The sequence below is a fragment of the Cololabis saira genome, chromosome 12, assembly GCF_033807715.1.
Source record: "Cololabis saira isolate AMF1-May2022 chromosome 12, fColSai1.1, whole genome shotgun sequence".
Classification (NCBI taxonomy): domain Eukaryota; kingdom Metazoa; phylum Chordata; class Actinopteri; order Beloniformes; family Belonidae; genus Cololabis; species Cololabis saira.
Window position 1 is genome coordinate 7353746 of NC_084598.1, and position 27255 is coordinate 7381000.

Consider the following 27255-nt stretch of genomic DNA (forward strand, 5'->3'; position numbering starts at 1 on the left):
AAATGTTTTTGGGCTGTTTTCCACTGCTGTGATTAGTTTAAGGATAAAATAAAATAAAATAAAACCAGCTGGAAAGTAATATTATCTCTCTGTCTGGCAGGCGCTGCAGAAACTCAAGAGCAAGGACTAACAGACTGAGGAAAAGTTTATTTCCAAAAGCCATCAACATCCTGAAAAAAAGTTAATTATATGTACAATTACCATACTTTTTTAAAGACTTTATACTTTTTTATTCTTATTATTACTTTGCATAAATGCACTTTTTGCTCCCTTGTTGTTTTTACTTTAATGTTTTGTACTGATCACAGGAGAAGCTCGACAATTTCATTGTACATTGTATAATGACAATCAAAGGCATTCAATTCAATTCAATATTACTGTAATGACTTTTTTAGACCTCCAGGTGGTAAAAAAATCATCTGTAAGGATGCAAAGATTCAGGATATTAGTTGCTTCAAGTTCTCAGAATCTTGTGCTCCTGAGCATCTTCTTATCCAGATTTGTTTTAAGGGGGTATCTGCCTGTGGAGAGGAGCACGTCTCCTCCTCACCCCTTCACCTCTCCCGCTGGAACTAAGCCCTCTTTAAGTTATAAGCTTTTACGTATGATGGCATTATAGAATAAGCTGGATTTAAAATTAGGAAAATTCAACCTCGAATGGACAACAACAATGACATGTAACATTGTTTAATTATTTATCCCCCAAAAAAATGCAGAAGCAGTGTGTGAAAAAGCAATTACACACTTATTTCCAGAAGAATGAATCCTTTAAGAAGCAGACAGGCGCTTCCGATCAAATGCATTGATTAGCTGATCATCAGCAAGAGTGACATCTTCCATACCAACAGTGTATCTGACAGGTTGCAGATCCGGAGCCGTCAGGAGTGTTGTAAGACAACGCCAAGGAGGGAAGACATCATCGATAATCTTAGAGAAACAGTTGTTGCTACCCACCAATCTGGGAAGGACTATGAGGCCATTTGCATCAGTAGTCCATCGTTTTACAGTGAGAAAAACTAATCGTACAGGACATTTGCCAGAGATCTGAACTGAGAGTGTTAAACCCAACAACACGCCATGCAAAAATTGTAAAATACCCAAGAGGTAGCGCTAAGGCTCTCTAGGCCTCAGTTAGCAAGTCAAATGTTCAAATCCAAGTGAAACAGAAATAAATATTCATTCTGAGTCACCTTCGTTCAGATGTTTTTGTTATCTATTAAACGATATGTAAGGGCTTAAAGCAATCGACAAGTATTTGAAATTATTTTTCAGAATCACTTTACGACGGCAGCTTTTAGTTTTAAAATATGGCGTCCAGTTAAGGTACATTTGAAGATTAAGTCAAACATAATACCAAAATACCAAAAGGGGAAAACAAAAGCAATGGCATTGGAGAAGCAATTGTTGCTGCACATCAGTTAGAGTTCAGTGTTCAACAATGACAAAGATTATTACAGCATTTCAACAGAATCACCTCATAGTCACTGTCAGTCATGTTGGGGGACAGGTGATGATTTAGGGTTACATTCAGCCATGGCCCGTCCGATCAGTCAGTGAGCTGACCATGAACCCCTCTGTATATCAAAGTATTCTAGAGGCAAATTATATATATTATGTATATATATATATATATATATATATATATATATATATATATATGTATATGTATATGTGTGTGTGTGTTTGAAAAATTAATCTTCGATCTAAGAGGCCGATACAGTCATAGAGGAAAGGACTACTTAAAATAAAAAACAAACAATAATAAATAATGCTAATAATGTTGCAGTGCGTAGTGGGTTAATTGGTGATTCTAAATTTCCCGTGAGTGTGTCTGGTTGTTTATGTATCTACAGTATGTGGCCCTGTGATGGACTGGTGACCTGTCCAGGTTGGACCCCTGCCTCTCGCCTGTGATGAGCTGGAATATAGCTCAGGTATACTTGCAGTTCAGACCGCATACGCATCATGGCCGCCACGCGTATCCTGCGTTCATTTGACGCGTCGATGTGCACGTTCTCAAAAAGACATTGAACGCGTAGCGAGCTGCAGTTCTCGCTGTGGCCGTTCAGCCAATGTTGACATGTTAACTTGTTTGTTGTTCAAATCCGCTACTGCTACTACTGCTACTACTGCTGCTACTACCTCTACTACTAAATATTTAATCACTTTTCCAACTGTTGCTCTGCTACTGCCCCCTATCGGTCACCGCCGGTACGATGCGCTCTCCTCGCATACTACGCGAGCAACGTTGCAGTTGGTGGTGCATGCGAACGCAAGCACCAACAGCAAGTATATCTGGGCTCATAGGCTCCAGCCCCATCACCCTGCAAAGGATAAAGCGCTTATAGAAAATGGATGGATTGATATTATCAGTTGCTTTGTTGCTTTACTCATTTTTAATGACAGTAGGCTACAATTTGGAGAAAAGAAAAAAGAATACTGCAAATGTTTTACCGGAAGTTTATAATGAACATGGTAGCACAGCTTCGGGAACAACGCCCTTTGGGCAGACAAGACCAAAGGTAAAATCTTTGGTCTTGATAAGCAGCAGTGTTCCTCAATTCCAGCCCCCGATGACCACTGACCTGCATGTTTTAGATGTTTTCTTGCTACAACACACCTGACTCAAATGAATTTTCACCCCCAGCGTGCCGTTAAGGTCTGCACAAGTCCTTGACCACAAGCTGATGACCCATTGATAATGATCGCGTGAATGACCCATTTATTCAAAGCAGTTGTTTTGGAAACATCTAAAATAATGTGGGACAGGAAGTGAAAAACCCTGATGTGCAGCTTCACAAGGACAACAACACAGCACATCAGCACAAACTCGTTACGCCACCTGTCAAACAGTGGGGGTGATTTGTATGTGTGGTTCAGCCACAGGTCAGGGACACCTTGCAGCCTTTGAGTCAACCATATGTTGTAAAGTCAAATGGTGTACTGGAGTAATACGAGAAATGTTGCAAAGGCCCAGAGTTCAGACCATAAACCCAATAAAAATGTGACAGGGTCATAAGAAAGGTCTAAATACACATGTGGATGCGAACCTGAATAAACTGAGAGGATTTGGTCAAGATGGTCAAATATCCTTGAGAGAGACTGACATCATGCAAAAAAATGATTACTTTACTATAGGTCAGTGGTTCCCAACCTTTTTTCCTTGGAGCCCTCCCTACTTGTGTCTAAGACCAGCCGAGGCCCCCCGACCCGTACGTACTAGCACCAAAAGAGTAAAGTGACACGATACAAATCTTTAATTGAAAAAATGAACCTTAATTATGTTTTTGTGATACATTTCTCTTTGGTTTATCCTGTATACATATGACTTTGTCTTTCTCACCTTCATTTTGTGTCACCAATGTATAAAATACGCACAAAAAATAATTGAATTTCTGAAAAATGTCTCTTTTAATATGAGAGCAAAACATTTTACCATTTTTCCTTTAACAACCTGTCAGAGTAGTAGTATGATTAAATGTTGATTAATGATATAATAATACGTTTTTAAGTTTTTATCCTGCTAAATAACTTATACAGTATATTTATATATAATATATTTTGGTCATTTTGAAATACTAAGTGGGTTTATACCGACTTGGATTACCAATTCCATTAGGTGTGTTGTTATGATTTTTTTTTTATTTAACATGCGCAAATATAATTTTTACAACTGCATATTCTCAAAGCAGACAAAGTTTCGCGCACCCCCAGAGATCTCTGGCGCCCCCCCAGGGGGGGCCCGGACCCTGGGTTGGGAGACACTGCTATAGGTGATACAAACCAGTTAATATTGGGGTGTCCTTAGTTTTTCTCTCAGTCTTTCTTCATTTTGGCTCCATTTTTATTGGGTAAACCACGACATGATCGACACCGTGTGATGTTGTTTATCAAAGGATGTATTACCCTAATTTTACGATGCAATAAGGACCCGATGAGTATCTATTATGTCTCGATAGATAAAACCTTGGAACAGGGTTTCCTTTCTCGTGTGTCTGTGCTTTAACCTCTTTACTTTATAATCTGACTCAAGATATTGCACCACACAATTAGTCCTTATCTCTGAAAGTATATGTAGAAAAACATGCAACCTTTCCAGAGGTCAAATGCTGATTGCAGTGAAATACTTTCAGCTAAATCTTTCTTTTTTTTCTTCTTTTTCTTAAGGAGATAGGCCTGCTGTTAAAATGGACCGGCTTTTTCAATCCTCTAATTGCCAGTTCAGATAAAAATTAATTTTACACCCCTTGAACATTCACTGACCATAATGGTTTAATTAACAGAGTCCCTTTTAGAAATGAAGGGCTGCTAGATTTATGTATTAAATTTGTTTACACACCCAGTGGTTTAATACTATTAAGTCTAATTGCATCGTGTCAAAGGGTATCTCTCCTTTGAGTCATGGTCCCTTGTCACTTAGCACTTCCCTGCTTTTGAGAAGACCCTTCTCTGCAAATTGTATATTTTTATCTGACCTCTTGAAATAAGCATGTAAAACTGGAGTATTAACAGGGAACCAGGAAGCGTTTTTAATCTAAATGGACTGCAGGTGTGCATGACTCACTAAGGGACCTGAGGATGACAGAGCAGAAGCACAACTCCTCTGCTAATTTGAATAATGGAATTTTTGACATTGATCAAGCGACAGTAGTTATTGCCCTGCATATGCATTTTACAGACATGTGTTTGGGCATCTATTCTGCTTCATTAGCGAACCTGAGTTTTGCCGGGGAACCATAAATCTTGATTGTGTGACATCAGCAGAATGCCTTTGGACATGGTTTGTTTACAGATTTGCTGGGGGCAAATCTGACCACTGATAGCTGGTATTAATTAATAGTGTGCTTTGTCTCACTCTGGTAGTTCAGCTGCAATTAAATTGCTCAACAATGGGACATTCTTGCATGACTAATTAAGCCATAAAAATATTGAGTCTGCGCCTCTGATTGGAGGATGCTTAATTATTTATAGTTGAATTAATTCAGAACCACCTGTCTGATGGAGGGTACTGTTCAGTCTGCTTGCCAATTATGCTTATCCCACAGATGTAATGAGTACTTCCATTACACAGTGGAAAGATTGTGGTAAATGTAATCAGAGTGTGAAATGTTTCTAAAGATATTAACTAAAGCAGAAGCGGGAAAAAACCTGGGTAAAAAGGCTCAGATGGATCAATAAATTCCACAGTCCTGCTAAAATATACAAACAGAATATTTTCAAAGATTGTGTAGAGCAGGTATGAAAGTGAGCTGTTTCATCACGCCATCAACTTATTAAGCAGAATGTCAGGTATTGTTTGCACTCCTGTCTTCTTATTGAAAAAAAAAACAAAGAAATAAAAGGAAAACCTGAGCAATATCTGTAGATACCAGCGACTTATTCAAGCATTCAGTGTCAGCGGGGAAATTAGAGACAACAATGAAAAACAACGCAGTGTGCTGCAATGCTAGGGGAACTCATTAGACGACCACAGCTAGGGAAGAAGCCACACGTTGCTTTACAACCTGCCATTGGGGATGTTGTGAGTGTTCTTACACTTTATTATCATAATTTGATTGCTTTTGCACAGTTAATTCATTTGGAGAACCACATAATAACCTCGTAGGCCAGTTATCAAGATATCCATCTGCGGCGATGGAGTGTCAAGACAAGAACTTGATTATGAAAACAGCAGTCGTGTACATGAATAAAAAAAACATCAATAACAAAAGCAAGCAAACAAAAGAAACAAAAAAAACGTTTGAAATAATTACCAGATGCAGTTCAGTTGCATTAGTACTCGATCATGATGACGAACATCAGACTTAAAGAAATGAATTGTGATGATTGTGACCAAGCATGCCAATTCTGTTCAGAGACACAGGCCGGCCGTGTTGTGGCAGGCTGAGACTGTTGATGGCACATTACATTAGTGAAAGTGGTTTCTTCTTGAGCTGCATAATATAACTGAATCATTATCAGAGACAATTGAACGTTAGCATTCTGGTGAATTCTCCACGAAAGTGCTCCGTACGGTCCACCCACAATATTTCCAGGCTTAATTAAGAAAACAAAAGTAATTGAGAGAAAAGGGGGAGTCACTCTGTTTTAATGTGTCTGTTTAATGTCTCTTGGGTAAATCTGTCTGTCTCTGGTGCAGAAGAGACACCTGTCTGAAGTCCGGGGAAGAAATCTCCAGCTTTTATCTCAACAAAACAGACGAGCCAGTATAGCAACACTCAAGGGCCCGTTCCCTCTTCTGTGTACCTATTTATTATATCAAGGGAATTCACTCTTAGTTGTGTGTGATTCAATTGATTCACTCTAATCTTCATTAAACATAGCATATTTAAACCAAACTCACTGATTCATTTTCATTACAATATTCTGTTTTAGAAACAAGTGTTGTGGTTTGTGGTTCATGGGTTTTCATTCGGGCGGGCGGTCCTGGAGGCAAAAACCCGGGTCTGGGAGCAGTTCGGGGAGGCCATGGAGGAAGACTTTCGGTCGGCCTCGAGGAAATTCTGGAGGACCGTTCGGCGCCTCAGAAGGGAGAAGCAGTACTCTGCCGGCACCGTTTATGGTGCGGGTGGGGAGCTGTTGACCTCGACTAGGGACATTGTCGGACGTTGGAAGGAATACTTCGAGGATCTCCTCAACCCGACTGACATGCCTTCCACTGAGGAAGCAGACAGTGGGGACTCTGGGACGTGCTCATCCATCACCCAAGCTGAGGTCACTGAGGTAGTTCGTAAGCTCCTCAGTGGCACCGGGGGTGGATGAGATTCGCCCTGAGTACCTCAAGTCTCTGGATGTCGTAGGGCTGTCTTGGTTGAAACGCCTCTGCGACATTGCATGGAGGAAGGGGACAGTACCGCTGGAGTGGCAAACCGGGGTGGTGGTCCCTCTGTTTAAAAAGGGGGACCGGAGAGTGTGTTCCAACTATAGGCGGATCACACTTCTCAGCCTCCCGGGGAAAGTCTACTCCAGGGTACTGGAGAGGAGATTACGGCTGATAGTTGAACCTCGGATTCAGGAGGAACAATGCGGTTTTCGTCCCGGTCGTGGAACACTGGACCAGCTCTACACCCTCCGCAGGGCGCTCGAGGGTTCATGGGAATTTGCCCAACCAGTCTACATGTGTTTTGTGGATCTGGAGAAGGCATTTGACCGTGTCCCTCGTGTCATTCTGTGGGGGGTGCTGATTGAGTATGGAGTCCGGGGCCCTCTATTAAGGGCTGTCCGGTCTCTGTATGATCGGAGCAGGAGTTTGGTTCGCATTCCCGGCAGTAAGTCAGACTTGTTCCCGGTGCATGTTGGACTCCGGCAGGGCTGCCCTTTGTCCCCGGTCCTGTTCATAATTTTTATGGACAGGATTTTCTAGGTGCAGCCAGCGGCCGGAGGGAATCCGGTTTGGGAACCTCAGGATTTCATCCCTGCTTTTTGCAGATGATGTTGTCCTGTTGGCTTCATCAGACCGGGACCTTTAGCATGTGCTGGGGCGGTTTGCGGCCGAGTGCGACGCGGCAGGGATGAGAATCAGCACCTCCAAGACCGAGGCCATGGTTCTCCACCGGGAAAGGTTGGCGTGCCTTCTCCGGGTGGGTGGAGAAGTCCTGCCTCAGGTGGAGGAGTTCAAGTATCTCGGGATCTTGTTCACGAGTGAGGGAACGATGGAGCGGGAGATTGACAGAGGGATCGGTGCAGCGTCCGCAGTTATGCGGTCGTTGTACCGGACCGTCGTGGTAAAGAAGGAGCTGAGTCGAAAGGCGAAGCTCTCGATTTACCGGTCAATCTACGCACCTACCCTCACCTATGGTCATGAACTTTGGGTAGTGACCGAAAGGACAAGATCGCGGATACAAGCGGCCGAGATGAGTTTCCTCCGCAGGGTGGCTGGACGCTCCCTTAGAGATAGGGTGAGGAGTTCGGTCACCCGGGAGGAGCTCGGAGTCGAGCCGCTACTCCTTCACATTGAGAGGAGTTAGCTGAGGTGGCTTGGACATCTGTACCGGATGCCTCCTGGACGCCTCCCTAGGGAGGTGTTCCAGGCATGTCCCACCGGGAGGAGACCCCGGGGAAGAGCCAGGACACGCTGGAAAGACTATGTCTCTCGGCTGGCCTGGGAACGCCTCGGACTCCCCTCGGAGGAGCTGGAGGAAGTGTCTGGGGTGAAGGAAGTCTGGGCATCTCTGCTGAGGCTGCTGCCCCCGCGACCCGGGAACGGATAAGCAACGCTCCAAATCTCCATTCTGCGCACGAGGTTACTTGCTGAACACAGATGTGGCGAGACACTCGTTTGTGCGTTTTCATTTAAAAAGAAGACAACTGTGCGTCTTAGCTCCCAATGATGACGCAGGTCGGAACGTCCAAAAAAAAAACGGGAGAGATTAGACATATAAGGCAAATGCAGGAAAAAAAATATAAAATAGATTTTTTTTTATTGTGCACTTCGAGAAAAAAGTCGAAATGTTGAGAAAAAAGTCGAAATGTCGAGATTAATGTTGAAATACAATTTCAGGAATAAAGTCGAAATTTCGCCTTTTTTCTCAACATTTTGACTTTATTCTCGAAATTGTACTTAAACATTAATCTCGACATTTCGACTTTTTTCTCGAAGTGCATAATGAAAAAAACATCTTCCTCCTCTAAAATATTATTTTTATTTTTCTCCTGCCTGGCCGTAATACTCTTCCGTAGATCTGTGTATACAGTACTGCGTTTGAGTATTCTTTTTGGTGGTGTCTTTATTTTGTGTTTTATTTTGAAAGTATCCCACCTCTGTTCCCTGAATGTTACCGATTGTTCACACCTATGTCTCGTCGGCCCGTGTCTGTATATTGCCCCATCTTCCCTCCCTCCCCTGCTAGTCCATTGGCCCCTGCTCCTCCGTGCTGCTCACCCGCCTCCTGTCATGTCAGCTCACCTCTGTATTTTTTGACTATCCCCTTTAATCAATGTTTTCAATTAAATAAGGGGCAGTGGTCATTGTTGTTGTCATCCAGTCTGCATCAGGGCCCAACTCCTGCGTTCCCGCAAGAACTCACTTAATTGTCAAATAAAATCGATGCTCGCTAAAAAGATCTGTGTAACTGCATCACATTACCATCCAGCCAGTTCTGTTTGCTTCTTATTTTCAACAACTGCAGATTATGCAGCTTTTGTTGTTAAAGTAATAAGCACCATTGATTGCCTCGATACAAAGCAGTATATGTCTATTACCCCACGAAGTTCTTAGGAGCAAGTCGCATAAACTGCATCTCCATGTTGATCATCCTCTGCAATGACCTTTAATTACCACATGATGGCACTGTGGTTTAATGTGTAATCTAAGGAGCTGCTTGGGTCTCATCAGCACTAAAAACTTTAAAGAAGTCTCAGATTCCCTCAAGGAAACCATGAAAGACACAGTTGTGGAAGCTGGAGCTGAGGCGATTAAGAAAAGTATGACTTATAAGGAGCTGGTGTTGTGATCTTGTTTCCTGTGATCCATATATATTGAGCCAAAGGAGAGTGATGGTTAAGTGGGGACTGCGGCACCTCTGTGGCTCCGCAGATGAATGAAGATGCAAATGGAGGGAGGGGGAAGTTAAAACCTTTAATGACACTAAGCACACCCCAGAGGCCCCGGTGCAGACTATTCAGCCTCAGCACATCAAGGACACGGCCCCACTGTCTGAGGGCCCCCACGGCACACATTACATCCAGTCCATCTAACGTTTCCATCCACACAAACGCTCGACTCCATATGCTGAGCCGAGCCAGCGACAACAGACAGATGTGTCCTCCTCAGAGAATCCATTTTTGATAAGCTGCTGCTGCTCCACAAACTATTAAATACCCAAAAGAAACCACTGGAATGAAAAAAAAAGAGAAAACCCACTCTATTTTACATGAGAATGAAAATGCCGGGAAATAGTGCCCTCATACTCTGGCTTTCGCCTTGGCTGTAAATGTCAATTTCATGTCAGACTCTTTCTCCATTCATCCATGTGATTGCTTTATCTCTTTGCATGAGAATGGAGCTGTGGCTTATTGTTCCGATTCCTGTAAATAAAAGACATCTTTAAGGACGGGGGTCGGACAATCACATGATCAGAGTCAGCTTTAAGGGATATGCAACTGTGCATGACTAGACTCTATACTTCTGTATTTACTGTACAGTGGTGTTAGAAAAGTAGATAAATGAAATCCAACAAACCAAATGAGAAAATGTATAACTGTTTGTTTATATTTTCAGCAAAATGGTCCAATGTTACACATAAGATAAGATAAGATAGTCCTTTATAACTCCCTCAATGGGGAAACTCACGTGTTAGCAGCAGTACACTCTTTTGCAAAGTTCCACCACAAAGCTTCTCTCATCTGTTAGTTGTAAAACGTGCGTGAACCAGGGGCGAAAATCCCGTTTCATAGTTGGGGGGGACAATAAACAGTAAAATTTTAGAGAATAAATCCAGGGGGGGACAAGGAATAAAAGTTTTAGCCTTCCTTTAATACAGCATTTTGACATTTCCATCTCTATCTAGCAAACAGGCAGAAGAGCTTTCTTAGAGCAATACAAAACAATGGTATTAGGTGGAAGGTGGCAATAATACAACACATCTGACATAATACACTGCAAAAACCCACAATCTTAACAAGAATATCTGTCTTATTTCTAGTTAAAATGTCTCATTTTTAGTTAAAAAAAATCTCATTACACGTAAAACAAGACTCAGCGCTGGAAAAAACAACAATTTTCACCTGTTTCAAGTAGATTTTCACTTAAAATAAGTAGAAAAATCTGCCAGTGGAACAAGATTGTTTTGCTTATAAGATAAATCTTGTTCCACTGGCAGATTTTTCTACTTATTTCAAGTGAAAATTTACTTGAAACAGGTTTTTTTCCAGTTATGAGTCTTGTTTTAAGTGTAATGAGATTTTACTGTTTATTATTATTTTCAATTTCGGTTTCGGCCACAAATTTTCATTTTGGTGCATCACTACTAAATACTACTGCATTGTTCCAAAATTATTAATTCTGTCTCAAATTATTCTAGGGGGGGACAGGTTTACTAATGGGGGGGACTTGTCCCCCCTGTCCCCCCCGGGATTTTCGCCCCTGGTGTGAACCTACACATCTAGTTGTGCGTCCAAACTCACAAACTTTCACACACGAGACTGTGCTTCAGCGAGACTGAGGTACTAGCCTTCTTCATCGGCCGAGAGAAGCTTTGTGGTGGAACTTTTGCAAAAGAGTGTCGTAACCTCGGTGCTAGCCCCATGTGGCCTGTTGTTTCTCCGAGCCAGTCAGGCATACAGAACTATAGCTTTCCTCTCCACTGCTTACAGAAAAACTGACGAGTCCACAGCAGGTGAACCTGTCATAGTCAGCACCTTGCAGGATCCTAACAGCCGGCGGGGGAAAAGTGAAGGACGGAGGATGAAGGGAAGCTCAGAGATAAGGGTCAAACGCAGTCATGTCTAAGACAAATGCCATCGCTGGACGCTCTTGGTTTTACACAGCAAGTGTAATATATTTCCTTCTGCAAAAATCCAAATGGAGCGGCACTTTTGCACCTTGAATTACACCTCATTTATTTTAAAACAGTAAATGGAACCTTTGTAGTGGTGTAATATGAGCTATAGGCTACGGCTTTAATACAAAGTATAAACTTGTGGTCTATTAGAGCTTTCCAGTTCTTTTTGGCAGTAGAGTTTGTTGAAATGTTGATTTATGAACTAATAGTCTGTAATTGCTACCCAGTGCCACTGTTAATCCAAGCTGTCGGCCTCCTTAAGCACATTAAGCTAGATTTGGATAATGAAGTAATTAGCTCAGTTATGACAGAAAGTAAGGCTGATGTACGAAACTGGAAACAAGAAGCCAGAAAGTCATTCAGTGCCATAAGCTTATTTTTTTTCTTGCTTTAAAGAGGCAAAAAATATTAAGAAAACAAGCTTGTGCCTTTTTTTTAAAAAAGAAAAGAGAAGAAAAAGTTTACTCAATAAAATCAATTACAATTTTTTATATTATTATAATTATTTATGGGGCAGCACGGTGGCTTGGTGGTTAGTACTGTTGCCTCACAGCAAGAAGGTTCCCGGTTCGACTCCCAGGCCCGGCAGGGTCTTTCTGTGTGGAGTTTGCATGTTCTCCCCGTGCTTGCGTGGGTTCCCTCAGGTTACTCCGGCTTCCTCCCGCAGTCCAAAAATATGCATAGTGGTTAACTTTTGACTCTAAATGGCCCGTAGGTGTGAGTGTGAGTATGTCTGGTTGTTTATAGCCTATTGGCGCTTTTACACTAGTACCTACTCGACTCCTCCACTCACCTTGCCCTCGTTTCCTTTTAGACACCCAGATGAGAAGTAGGCAGGATTGAAGTGAAGCTGCTGTGACGTATTTGATTGTGTGATCTAAACGGAGAAGACAACAACACTAAAGATGTAGAACCTGGAGGAGATGATAGATGTGCTGCTGGGTCTGTGGCTTGTGTTCCATATCAAGTTAAAAAATGAGAGTGAGAGAAGCTTCAAGCGGTGACGCTTTTTTTTTGTTTGTTTGTCTCAGCGCTGCTGAAAAGTCCGTTGGTAGTAGGGGTGTAACAATATATCGTGCCACGAAATTTCGCGATACAAAAACGTCACAATACGTGTCGTGGAGGTGACAAAGTGTATCGCCATATTGGGTTATTAATATTAATCTATTGTGTTGACTAGAAACACGCACCCGACCGCGCCTCGACCCGCGGACCAAAATCTTACTCCGCTCAGAAGAAACTAGCCCCGTTTTGTGGTCCCGTTTTGAGCTCTGAACTTTTACTTATGTAAGGCTGGTGTAGAGTTAAGCCGTACCTTATTAAATTAAACATGTTTGGGGTGGTGAGTAGGATAAACACGGGGAAACTTCTGCTGAGTTCCAGTGTACTTTAATGTCCCTCAACAGTGTAGGATTTTAGAACATCAACACAGCACCTAGTGCCGTACTGTGGCGTATCACTCCGCCCAATCTAAAACAGACTAATCACTACAGATAAACTGACTAGTGTCATTATAGTCCCTGATTTACATCACAATATAAAGAATATATTTATAAAATAATGAACCCTGAATTACCAAAATAAACTTCTTAACAAAAATAAACCTCCTCTTACACTTATAAGGTGAGCACGAATCAATCTTTTTTATGATGTAAATTTGTATGTATTTATTTACTTATATTTATTTATTTAATTTTAGTTGTTAAATTAGAAAGAAAAAAGTCAAATCATACATGAGAGAAACTATTCAGTTTGTGGCAAAATATTTGTACTTGTATGAAACTGAAGATGCATAATGCAAACCTGACATTTATTTTTAGTTCAGTTTGTGGAAAATGGTTGGCCTGGCTTTCTCTTTAAAACTTAAACAGTTATAAAGCATTACAAACTGTAACAATAGGGTAAACGCACACTCGCACAGCATTGTTTTGTATTTTGTGTGTTTCAAATAAAAGACATTTTTTTCCAGTCATATGTTCCTCATTCAAGGTTGTTAAAAAAATACTGCTATAATATCGTATCGTATTGTTATCGTGACCTCAATATCGTGTATCGTACCGTATCGTGAGATTAGTGTATCGTTACACCCCTAGTTGGTAGCTGCGAGCAGCTATGAAGTTACAGAGATCCTGGTAGATCTGGTTGTTCCTTATCATCCGTCTACATCCCTTTTTAATTCTCTCCTCAGCCACCAGTTTTATGAACATCTGATCCTCAGAGTTGGATCAGAAACAGACTTTTGCTGCCATTGCCTGTTGAATAAAAAGAACAAGAAGCCGCGAGTCGCTCTTTCTCTGATTTCCTCCTCCTGACTCAGACGTCTGACTCCAACCCCCCGACCAATCGGTGGCCTGTAGTGTGATGATGTCAGATTCAGCCGACTCAGCAGCTTAGAACCTCGGCAGAGTAGTAACAGAAAGAGTATCTAGGCCAGTCGAGTCGGGCTGAGTAGGTACTAGTGTAAAAGCGCCGTATATGTGGCCCTGGGATGGACTGGTGACCTGTCCAGGGCGACCCCTGCCTCTTGCCTATAATTAGCTGGGCTAGGCTCCAGCAGACCCCTGTGACCCTGCAAAGTATGAAGCGGGTATAGAAAATGGATTCATGGATAATTCTTTATTTTCTTTTTTGCTTTGTATTATTTTGTAGGTTTTAAGAGAATTTTCGACCCCTTTTTTTCAGTAGCATGTCTTTAATGAAATTACATCTAGTTCTCCTTTTTGCATTTTCAAAAGTACAGCCCTCTGTTTTCGTTCGGGGTTTCTCTCACCCCGCAGACGCTGCCATCACAACCAAAAGTGCTCCTTTGTCTGTTTGCATTGTTATTGTTATTAGTCTCTTGGATTGCCTGTGGAGGTATCGGCAGGCTCCGGGGGAAACGGGCGCCAGGCTGGATAATTAGTTGCTTTCCAATGCCAGGCGGGCACGTTGCCGTCACTTGGAGGGGAGATGGAAAGTGGCACCACGATCAGAGCAACACTGGAATAACCTTTGGTGTGAGAGCTGGGTTCCAGTGCATCTGTCACACTAGCCGTCGTCCACCCACTGGCAAGACATAGCGTCTGCCTGTCAAACAATGCAGAACAAAGACGATGTTTTGTCGAAAAATATGCTTTTATTGTCATATTTGTTTCTAATCTGCAGAATTATGGTGGTATTATTCTAAAGCTCCTGTATTGGTATTCAGCAGGACCTGGAAAAGCGAGTCCATGCATTCATCTTTAGTAGCTTGATTATTGTAACAGCATCTTTACAGTCCACCTTTAAAGCTCTGAATGGTCCAGGACCAGAACACACCAGGGACATCCTGACCCAGTATGAACCTTCCAGACCCCTCAGGTTATCTGGATCGAATTTTTTATCAGTTCCCAGAGTCAGAAACAGACATGGAGAAGCTGCATTCAGCTTCTATGCTCCACAAGTCTGGAACAAACTCCCAGAAAACCTCAGATCAGCTGAAACACTCACAAGTCCAGGTTGAAGACTCACCTGTTCCCAGCTGCATTTGAGTAAACTGTAGCTCTAAACCGCATTGTTACTTTTAAACTTGTTTAGAAACTTGATCATATTTTAACTACTGATTTCATCTATTCTTTTTTGTTTACATTTTAAATCATGCTTCTTATTTATTTTTTAATGTCTGTAAATCGCTTTGAATCACCTTGTTGTTGTATTGTGCTACAGAAATAAACGTGCCTTGCCTTGTAATAGTTATGGACTGGAGGATTTCTGCATTTTGAAAGGGACAAATAAAAATTAATAATTTTTGCTGTGATAAAGAGTGTATATTTGGGTGTTTAAAGTGACAACCAAATCAAATACGCCACCATGACACAACTCTGTGACAGTTGTGGGTAGCCTTAAGATGAGGTGAACAGTTACGACCTGAAGAGTTCTGCAACAAAAGCTGCGTCCGAAATCCCAAACTTCCACCCTAATGAGTAGCAAAAACAGTATGTGAGATTTTTTAGTGCGTCCGAAACATTAGTATGTACTCAATAGTATGTACTATCCATACTCATTCCAGAGAAATGTATTAGTGTGGATTGATGGACACTAGCTAAGCAGAAACTTCCCACAATGCAATGCAGCGGTGTTTGGTTGCTAAGTGCTGCGCAGATACGTATATGTCATCAAGTATAATATTAAGTAGAATGATATTATTATATAATATTAATATTATAATATTAATATATAATAATATTATATAATGTCATCTTGTTTCGGCCAGAATAAACGGGAAAGAGCGGAGCGGTGCGTCCAAATTAATGTATACTACTGATATTTACTCAAAAGTGTGCCGAACTTAAAGGGAAAGTTCAGTTTTTTACAACCTGGACCTTATTTCTGGCATTTTTTATGGTTGTATACTCACCCAGAGGTGTTTGGTGTCATTTGGAGTCCTTCGGAAGACATTAGGAGTTTTTTGCGAGCCGCTTCTCCATATAACGGTAGCGCCTGGGGCACAGCGGGACACAGACGATGCAGCGTCTAAATAACACATCATTGCCGCGAAACTCTTCATGTCTTTTATGAATTACTAGATCTGCTTCCAGGACCTGTTGTCTACATCTGGGGTTGTCTGTGTAACAAATAAATCAGTTTGTAAACAAGACCTCTGAACTCATGACGTCATCTCTGTGCGCGCATCGCAGACACAGCTCCGTTTACAGCTGGAGTTCACTACTGTTAGTTTACTGTTAGTTATTTGAAACATGTCTGAATATTTGTCAAATTCTGAGGTTGTGGACGACAACTTTGAATATGATGGACGTCCTTACCGTTTTGAGCCAGAGTATACGGCTGAAGAGCTCACTGAACGGAGGACAGAGTGCGACGCACGGAGATGACGTCATGAGTTCAGAGGTCTTGTTTACAAACGGATTTATTTGTTACACAGAAAGCCCCGGATGTAGACAACAGGTCCTGGAAGCAGATCTAGTGATTCATAAAAGAAATGAAGAGTTTCGCGGCAATCATGTGTTATTTAGACGCTGCATCGTCTGTGTCCCGCGGGTGCCCCATTCACTACAGTTATATGGAGAAGCGGCTCGCAAAAAACTCCTAATATCTTCCGAAGGACTCCAAATGACACCAAACACCTCTGGGTGAGTATACAACCATAAAAAATGCCAGAAATAAGGTCCAGGTTGTAAAAAAACAAACTTTCCCTTTAAGTATACTTTTTGAGTATATACTGTTTAGTTTGGCATTTCGGACGCACCGAAAGACCCACAGCAGAGTGGAAATACTCAGTACCCAACCTCACATCATGCAGCAGTTACTGTACCACTGAAGTAGGGAGTCCAAAACTACTCCACTGATTTCAAATGCTGCACTACTGGTGGAGGAGAGGGGTGGAGTCAAGTATCTGCCTTCACCCCTTAAATCCAGCTGCACAGAAACAGCTGCAAGCACGTGTTAAAAGAGGAGCTGTTGTATCATTTATCTGTGAAATTTTTTGACAAAGCATGTCAGAGATAGGGTTGCCAACCGTCCCTTGAAAAACGGAATCGTCCCGTATTTATAAACTAAACTACGCGTCCCATATTGAGCTGAAAAGGGACGCACTTTGTCCCGTATTACTGCCAGAGTCAAAAAATAGTCATAAAATGCCAATGGAAAATGGCATCGAGCTGTTGAGTTCATAAGTTATTGTTTTCTGTTTTACTACAACTGTAGCTACAGTCATGGCCTTTGAGGCACAAATATGTTTACAACTTTTCTACAGACATTCTGTTTGCACTTTTGTTGTTGCAGTAACAATGTGTATTGTTTTATATTCATTTATACAATTCTAAGTTAAGCAGGACAAGTTTATGTTTAAGAAAGATATTTATTTTATTCAGTTCATTTGTTATTTTGTATTAAAGTGAATTGCTGGATAATAATTTGTTTTCCATGTGTTCATGGCATTCAAAAATATGCATCTAATTCAATTCAGGCTTGAGTCAAATCGTTAAAAAATGGTTTCACTCACAAAAAAAGGGGGCAAAAAAAATTCACCACGCCAGGAAGGGTGAAGGCTGATGAGATATCCCTTATTTATTTTTCAGGGAGTTGGCAACCCTATAGTCAGAGACCTTTCATTAATATCTCCAATAGTTCCAGTTTTTAACAAAAAGGCAGAATCTCACCTTCTTAATTATCTGAACAAATAAAATAAGAAGCATGATCAGATTGGTTTAAAATGTTTATTATACCAGATAATGTCCAGTTTAATTGTATAGCTTGAAGATGATTTAAATCTTTCATCCGGCTCCCAGGAAGCTTCACCTCCTTGCTGTGAGCTCACTGTTGTCTGGTTGGGTTGTGGTGGCTCTGCCTCCGTCTTTGAGAAACCCGAATGATGATGAGCAGTACAGATACGCCCGCGAGCAAGACGCCGGCCGAGCCCAGCACGAGGCCGTAAAACAGTGGAAGGAACACGTCCAAGGGGCCCCTCAGGTACAGAGGGAGCGGCGCTCGCTCCAGCACCAGGTCCAGGTCCTGCCATGTCAGATCCTTCACTAAAACACAGCAAACACACAGACATCTCAAAGGACTGGGGAGGGACTTCTGTCAATGTTTTAAGGTGGTGGAAACACCCGGGAGAGTAAATAAATGGACAGGTGATAATTACATTTTTTGAAGTTTAAACTGTCTTGGGAAATATTCCCGGTGTGTTGAGAGTGTTGATGTTGAGAACTAATGAGCTGGAAGAGTGCCCACGGCCACCACATGGAATCCACCATCTCATCCAAACATCTAACAGCTTCAGTGAAACATTATATCATTTTTCATTCAGACAAGCTTCAGATATTTGAGTTTAAACATGGACTATTTCTAGTGATGCACCGAAATGAAAATTTGTGGCCGAAACCGAAAATAATAATAAACACTTGGCCGAATACCGAACATGGTTCTTCAGCAGTTTTTCATTTATTTTGCCAATTTTTTTTTCAATTTGATTTAGGCATGCTTTTCAAAGAAAAAAATCTTTTACAAAATTACAAGGTAGAAAATATTTATTGAACATAAAAAAATGAAAATGTTTTAATTTCCCAGCATTATGTTGTTTTGGTTCCACCTCCTGGTGAATGTTAGGTAAAATTCTTATGGGGTTAGTTTTTGGTTGGCCAACGATTTATGGTTGTGGTGCGCAACTGTTACGGGACGGAGCGGCCAGTCTATTTCCTTATTTTACAACGCCGTTATTAATTGTTCGTTTTTTTTCCCCACTTATACCACCGAACACCAAAAGTGTTTTTTTGCCATTTTCGGCCGAACAATTTCGGTTACCGAACAATCGGTGCATCACTAACTATTTCCATAACCTGACGCGACAACCTACAGTACAGTGGGTTTCTCCGGTAAGAAGAGAAGAGCTCTTACCCCATGTTTTTCGGAGTCTCTTATGTCCACGCTGGCGTTTTTTGGGGACGTTGAGAGAGTTGACATATTTGTGGTAATCCTCCACGAAGCGTTTCAAGCTCAAGGCTTTGTCCTGGTTTATGTTCTTCCCCATTTCTGTGAACATAAAATCACAAAGACATTCCATCATTATTAAAGTGCTAAACGCTTGTGTTCATCCTGTCATCCGATGATGTAAACTCGGATTTGAATGCTGATTTCTTGTCTTGAACATAATTAATTTTTCGAAGGGCAACACATGCCGTCAGTTGACCGAACAAACCTTTCAAGTTAGTATGTATGAGGAGATACCATAATTGCTATGTTCTGCGTCACAAACCCCCCCCGCCCCCCCCCGGCTCATCTCACAACTCATCCTCCCATCCTTTCCTTGTGATTCTTTTTTTTTTTTACTCCAAATCTGCCGATGAAAGGAGCAGATGGTTTGTTCTCCGGCTTGTGTCAGCTCCACTGAGTCCTCTGTCAGATCATTTACACCTCCCTCTATCTATCCAACGCCGCTCGGCTGTGGAGCCGCTCGCTCGCGCGCGCTGGACTGCAAACACATGCCAGGGACTGGCAGCGTGTAAACTATGCCACTTTTGAAGTTTCCAATTAAAAACAAATCTCAGAGTAACGAAGCAATTACACACTGTTGTTAAAATCTTGAAGAGGCCTTGTTGACTGAAATAAACCAGTTTTGAAAATACACTGCCATGAAGACAAATGAGGCTTTGTTCCAATTTCCTTTTTGCCAAGGGACATGTTGTGATGTGTGCTCTCAGGGATTCAACGCTATCAACAGCACAGCACATGAACGTGTGGGCTGTTCCAGTTTGGAAACCGTTCTATTAGAAGTATCTCAGAAATGAATCTAGTCTCTATTAATTGAGTGCTACAGAGGGCATGTGTTCTTTCCGTCTCCATCTTTTTTCTCACCAATGGCGATGTCTGTTCTGCCGATATGCTGCAAGGCGCGGGAAAGCCTGTCGTAGTAGGTCTTCTCTCCGTACTTCAGCAGCCAGTCTGTCAGCGCCGCTCGGCACTGAGTCCCACTATCTAGGAAACGTAAAACACATGGCGCTCAGAAACACAGGTCTCTGACCATCAGCTCGCTGTCACACACTCTTTAAGCTGAGCTGGATGTGGAGGAGACAGACAGGTGGGCTCTCCCTTCACTTCTGCCTACTTATTGCTCATTGTGGCCTGTTTTTTTTCTTCTGTCACTGAGAGCCTGACTCTGCCTCGTCTCTCAAACGTTTATTTTTTTTCCCCCCAACTCATTACTTTCGGTACATTGTGGGTTTTCGGCTGCTGGTTGGCTCCTGAAGTGACTCCACTGTGACTGAAGAACAGAATCTACAGTCCACAGAGTGTCAAAAAGTTGGAAATAAAGTGAATATTATGCTAGAATAAAGTTTTGGTCTTAAAAAAAATCTAGTTTTAGGAAAAAAACTAAATGCATTCCTGCACTTTTGCACAATTTTGAGGAAACTGCCTTAAGGAATTTGACATAATATTGCTATATGCCCTACTTCCTCTCCACTGCACTTCAGAAGTACAGTCATATAGAAACAATGGAAAATATATTCCAGTTCTTAAACTTTACGTTTCAATACATAGGAAAAAAAAGTAAATTCTAAAACATTTTTTAAACCACATTTCACTGTCACATGTCAGTTATCCGTGTCGCCGCCAGCTCCACCAACGATCTTTCTTTCTAACTTCCCACATGATTTGAATTCGGTTAATGCAACCGTAAATCAGAGAGTGGAGAAAAACTGCAGAAAAAAGTGCCCAGAACATCTTTTTTCTTTTTATTTTGTCTGTTTCCACTGACCATCCCATGACCCCTCAGACTTACCTGGTGTACATAACTGAAACTGTGTTAGTCGTTCATCACAACAGTAACGCGTTGCTTCACAAAAGAAGTACCATCTTTGAGGATATAGGTCCCTGTGACTTAAACTATACTTACTGTAGATACTTCTGTACTTTTATGTGTATGTATTTGTAGATTATTATGTGCTGGACTGAAAATGCTGTAACTTATGTTACACTTTGGTCAACATTATCAAAATATTTCTTTATAGTACTTAATTTCTTTTGACACATCATCATCATCATCATCATCATCATCATCATCATCATCATCATCATCATCGTATGTTGATGTGCACTAACCTGCAGCAGAAGTGTCTCTCTTAGCTCGAGGTTTAAGATCTAATTTATTTTTATCTGGAGAGAGACGATCGAGGTGCTGGAAGATGTTCTCCTCTGGGTGAGACAGGGCAGCCAGCAGGTCCTCACACTCTCTGGATGTCAGCAACTCCACCAACCGTTCCAGCTGATGCACACCGATGTCTTCTGCCACTAAACAGCCAGAGAGCAGACTAGTTGTAGCTTAGCAAGCTCCAGGGAGAACACAGCTTCAGTCAAAAGTAGACACGCCCATCGTCGCCACGGTAACGCTTTTGACTGAGAAAAGTAATGCGCATCGTCGCAGAATGGAGACGCACATTTTGATGTATAACGCACCTGGGTGCACGTTACGGTTCGGGCGAAGAAGCGGCCGAAGAAATGGCATAAATTTCACCAAAATTACACGATTAATTCAAAAATGGACGACTTCCTGTTCGGTTTGGGCCATGGCGCCAAGAGACTTTTCTTTAAGTTGTGACATGATACAGGTGTGTACCGATTTTCGTTCATGTACGTCAAACCGTATTGTGGGGCTTGAGGCACAAAGTTTTCTAGGGGGCGCTGTTGAGCCGTTAGGCCACACCCATTAATGCAAACCATTAAATATCAAATTCATCACCAGGCCTGGCTTGCGTGCAAAATTTGGTGACTTTTGGGGAACTATCAAATATGGACCAATCAGATGAAGGGGGGGGGGGGCGCGCTTTTTGGCATCTATCGTCGCCACGGTAACGCTTTTGACTGAGAAAAGTAATGCGCATCGTCGCAGGATGGAGACGCACATTTTGATGTAAGGCAAAAAGGCCCTCATTTCATCGGAAGAAGGAGGAAAAAAAAAAAAACAGGGAAACAAAACCAAACAATTCCTACAGATACAATAGGCCAGGGCCTTCGCACTGTCAGTGCTCGGGCCCTAATAATGGTTTTTATTTATAGTCGCCTTTCAAGGTACCCAAGCTCACTGCGTAGGAAGAAAGAACAATCACACAGGGCAATGCAACATAAAACAGCAAAGCAAAACAACACTAAAATACTACAAAGATTGAGTACTGTAATTTTAAAAAGTTGTGATTTAAAAGTCTGGAAAGAGTCAGTGTTGCGTATGTGACTTGGGAGAGAACTGTAGAGACTGTAGAGGGGCAGAGCAGCTAAAGGCTCCTCAGGCGTCACATTAAAGCACGACCATACTGCACTGCCCCCCTGTTAATTCAGTATAATGAAGCATGGAGCTGACAAGGCGCAAACATTTTCTGCAGCATGATTGTTCTTATAATTAGTGCATGGTGTGTCGTGTGAACGTGTCTTTTAACCTCTTACAGCTGCAGAGAACAGCAGCTGAATAACCAAAGTTAACAGACACCAGCTCTGAGTCACTTTGAGTTTTTTTCCAGATTTTCCTGTCATGTCTTGGCTGCGTTTGCACCTGCCCCTGCTGTGGGAACATCAGTCTCACCTGTGTCTTCTCCAGAAGTCCAACTCTGCCGTACGAACAGGAAACACAGGAGAAGCGTCCAGACCTTCATGTCAGCTGATCCGGCTACTGCTCACTATCCAGGCGGCTTCTTTTGAAACGTCACAAACACTCTAAAATCAGTTTAAATGTAAACAGCCCAAATCTATCTATATCAGGTTGATCAGGTACATAAACTCATCTAATACACTAAATAACGGGCTTGTTTTTCACCCTTTACTATTTTTTGTTTTAATTGAGAGACTCCCTCGGTGCGTCCGAATACTAAACAGTATATACTCAAAAAGTATACTTAAGTTCGTCACACTTTTGAGTAAATATCAGTAGTATGCATTAATTTGGACATACTACTCAGAGCCACACAGCACTTCCTGCCGTTGGGAGGGGGAGTTGTTACCATGGTAACAACTCTTTCCTGTTTATCCTGGCCCAAACAAGATGACATTATATAATATTATATAATATTATTATATTATATATATATATATATATATATATATATATATATATATATATATATATATATATATATATATATATATATACCAATATTATAATAGTAATATTATATAATAATATTATTATACTTGATTTGATTTGATTGATTTGATTGAATTGTTTATTTCGAACACATAAGGAAAAAAATATAACATTTTAAAACAAATTCAAAAAATACAGAAAAAAAGCAACAACAACAAAAACGTAATACAAACAGGGAAAAAAAAACAGTGTCTGTAAAGGAGCAGGTAAAAGTAAAACTTTATTTAACCCTGCCCCTTTGTTACCTCTATCATAAATTAAACATAAATATTAATAATAAATAGCTACTAATTTACCTATTAGGCTATCGATTTTCCCATTGGTACTTAATGTGATACTTAAAGGAGCATGAGGCCGGATTGTGGCAAGATTTATGAAAAAAATCCGTATACATTTTAAGTTTTCTAGTAATAATGTCAGATGAAGCGTTCCAAACCCAAAAGAATGAGCCCTCTACCGTATCTCTCCGTTGCCTTGAACAGGCTGTGTGCTGCAAAATGTGCTGCAATTCCGGGCCGGAATTTCCTGCGCTGTCCTGCGGATGTGACGTCACATGACGCTGCATGCGCGTTCTCCCCGTTCTCCCGTGCCGGCTTCACTGTTGGCTGCAGTACCCCCGACGACCGTCGTGGTGAAGGGTGGCGCTAGAGAGTCTCATTTCTTAAAAGGAGCCTCATGCTCCTTTAATATTATGCTTATGACATATACGTATCTGCACAGCACTTAGCAACCAAACACCGCTGCATTGCATTGTGGGAAGTTTCTGCTTAGCTAGTGTCCATCAATCCACACTAATACATTTCTCCAGAATGAGTATGGATAGAGCATACTATTGTGTACGTACTAATGTTTCGGACGCACTAAAAAATCAAACATATTGTTTTTGCTACTCATTAGGGTGGAAGGATGGAATTTCGGACGCAGCTAATGATTATCTATCTATCTATCTATCTATCTATCTATCTATCTATCTATCTATCTATCTATCTATCTATCTATCTATCTATCTATCTATCTATCTATCTATCTATCTATCTATCTATCTATCTATCTATCTATCTATCTATCTATCTATCTATCTATCTATCTATCTATCTATCCATCCAACATTTTAAATGTTATTGTGTATGTAAGGTGTTGATTAATCAATAGTTATTATGCTGGTATACCAATATCAGGTTGATCAGGTACATAAACTACTCTAATACACTAATCCACCTTTACTATTTTGTGTTTTAATTGAGAGACTCACTGCTTGTACATATTTATCCCAGAGCCTGACAATGTGAAGCAAGATAGTTAAATAGCATTTTGAGGCCAGTGGGGGAAAGATGCATTTCAAGCCACTGACGACAAGTGAGTGCATTTAAATTCAAGTCTGTACCCGTGTAGATTACCATGGGCCAAGAGTATTATCATATATATATATATATATATATATATATATATCATTTCACATTTGAAAGCCCCTCAGATGGTGAGTGATGATGGGGAGCCAGACAGAGCCCAGCGGTGAAGAGCCGTGTTTACAACCCTCGGGATGCAGAGATCTGTTGTTAAAATTCCACCGGACTTAAAAGTTGTATCCAGACTCGGCCTGCATGGCTAAACGCTCGAGTTACACACTTTATGCAGTTTACAAAACCACAATCCTCTATCACGGACCTTACAAATTGTGGTGATAGCAGTAGGAATGAAGTTGAGAAAAATAGATGAATCTTCTTGGCTTTCATGTGCAGAGCTGAAGAGAAATGTGTTGGGAGTCGTGGAGATGCATCTATGTGGCGGGGAGAAGCGTGTTTAATGGCATTATTGCGAGGGCTATAGAGAGGGCATGTTTTAAATTGTTAATAAGCTTCATCTGCCAAGAAGTAAAGGTTGTTTGTGTGGGCTGAGACTCCAAATCTCCATGTTGGCTAATGAAAAAAAATACCATGCTCTGGGCTGAGAAACAGAAACCTGGGTGTGGGTGGTATAATGGCTCTTTAATGATTTGAGATGTTGCACTCTTAGAAAAAAAACAACTCGGTACACAGTATCAGGGAATTTATTCAGGGCATATTGGAGTTCTTATGAATAAAATCAAACCTTCATACAACACATACAACATACTGGACTAAGATGTTAACTGGCATTTTGTGCGTGAATATATTCCCACATTCAGAGCAAACACTAAGTTGAGTTGCTTCTTTGGCATACAATCTGATGGGTCGTGGCGTTCAGCTTTTGAAGTCATATCCCCATGTCTTTTACACTTCACACCACTGAAATCTGGTTAAATGTGAATACAGACTCCGGTGGAATGAAGGATAGAACACATGGAACATTCCTGGAACATCTGAAACAAAAAGATAGAAATAGTCAAAAACATCATTCATCAACTTCACATTGCTCAGATCTTCATCCTCACATTCTCCACCGCTTCCCCACGGAAAGCCCCTACGCTTTACTTTAATTGTTTAGCTTCTAGACACGGGCCGACCCGGCAACCTGCTGCAGAGCTGGGACTCTGTGATTTATGAGGAAGCCCCCGAGGTTGGGGAGGAGGCAGGGAGTGCAGCAGGAGTTGGGAGTCGGCCTCTCCCCTTTTCCTGAGCTCAGGTTTGCATGTGAGCGAGACCAGGCCTGCCCTGCTCCGTGGCTGCAGGGTTTCAGGCTTGCTTTTGAAATTGTGGGCTCTGGCACGTTATCACAGGCCTGAGCTGAATGACTGGTTTAGTCATCAGTGATGCAACTCCAGTGCATCCCAGCGCGAGCCCCCCATCGGCCCCCCGTTGGCCCCCCGGCCGGTCCCCTATCGGCCCCCGGCCGGCCCTGCTATCTGTCCGCCCCAGAGTCCTGCTCTCAGGGAAAAACACAAAACCCCTCTCTCACCCTCCACACCTGAAGCTTTCTGATAGTTAGTTGACCATCTTTTATGCACACGTTCTCCCACACAACTTCTACCCCGTTGATCCTGCTCGGATTTGAAAGCAAATGATTTATTCACATAATCTTAATAAATTCACAAAAAGTCCTTGTGAGATAATTATACCTATCGGCAAAGTTATCTCTGGATAGATGAACATCTTACCTTGCTTAAAATGCAATACTCACATTATCTGCTCCTTTGGCTTCTTGGAGACGCGGTTGTAACTGCAAACGAAAAAGTCTGCAAGGGCCGTGTGAGGCACAACTGACAAGTTGCTGTGGAGCTTCAGTCTGACTTTTTTCCTCCAACTGATTCAGGTATTGTGTTTTAGAGGTCTGCAGCGACCAATGACGTACAAGCACCTGAGAAGGACCACCCTTTTTTCAGGGGTAAAAGTCTGCCACACCTTGCCATGTGGCACGGTTTTAGTACCAATGAGTTCAGTTCAAAAAGAAGTAGAAGCAGAAAAACCAAGCAACATAAAACAAACATAACAGGAACCTAGGATGATACACCCCAAACTATCCTGATCAACAATGCAACAATAGATCTTCTTACCATACCAGACGGAACATTTTATCCACTTCAAAGGCAATGGAGAAGGACTCCGGGGAAAGCAGAAACCTACAAATCAAATAAAGGAGTTTCATGTAATATTAATCTAATAAGGGCTTTGTGTTCATTTTTTGATGAGTCTCTTCTGTAATTTGCTCATTTTCAAATCCCCCTCCAGAGCAAACCACATTCTTCATTAGACAAGAGTATTGGTTTTACAAGCCCGTAAAACCAGTTCTTTATCAAAGTATTTGACGTATAATTTGCAACAGTGTGACAAGAAGAAACAAAAAAGAAGTGTTTTTGGTTTCGTTGAATACCTCCATCCTCCTGCACTGCAAAAACTCAAAATCTTAACGAGAATATTTGTCTTATTTCTAGTTACAATGTCTCATTTTTAGTAAAAGAAAATATCATTACACTTAAAACAAGACTCATCACTGGAAAAAACAACAATTTTCACCTGTTTCAAGTAGATTTTCACTTAAAATAAGTAGAAAAATCTGATTGAATACGATTATTTTGCTTGTAATGAGAAGATAAATCTTGTCCCACTGGCAGATTATTCTACTTATTTCAAGTGAAAATTGACTTGAAACAGGTGAAAATTGTCAAATAAAAAGTTATTTTTCTGGTAATGAATCTTGTTTTAAGTGTAATGAGATTTCTTTGACTAAAAATGA

General features: G+C 41.4%; 1 protein-coding gene across 1 annotated transcript; it reads right to left on the minus strand.

Moving 5' to 3' along the window:
• Positions 1–17792: 17792 nt before the first annotated feature.
• LOC133456189 (transmembrane and death domain protein 1-like) lies at positions 17793–22649 on the minus strand. The gene is made up of 5 exons (XM_061734647.1): positions 22549–22649; positions 21078–21266; positions 19833–19952; positions 18876–19010; positions 17793–18010 (listed from the first exon to the last, which is right to left on the minus strand). The coding sequence occupies exons 1-5, from the start codon at positions 22616–22618 to the stop codon at positions 17793–17795; spliced, it is 732 nt and encodes a 243-aa protein (XP_061590631.1). The 5' UTR covers positions 22619–22649.
• Positions 22650–27255: the final 4606 nt, after the last annotated feature.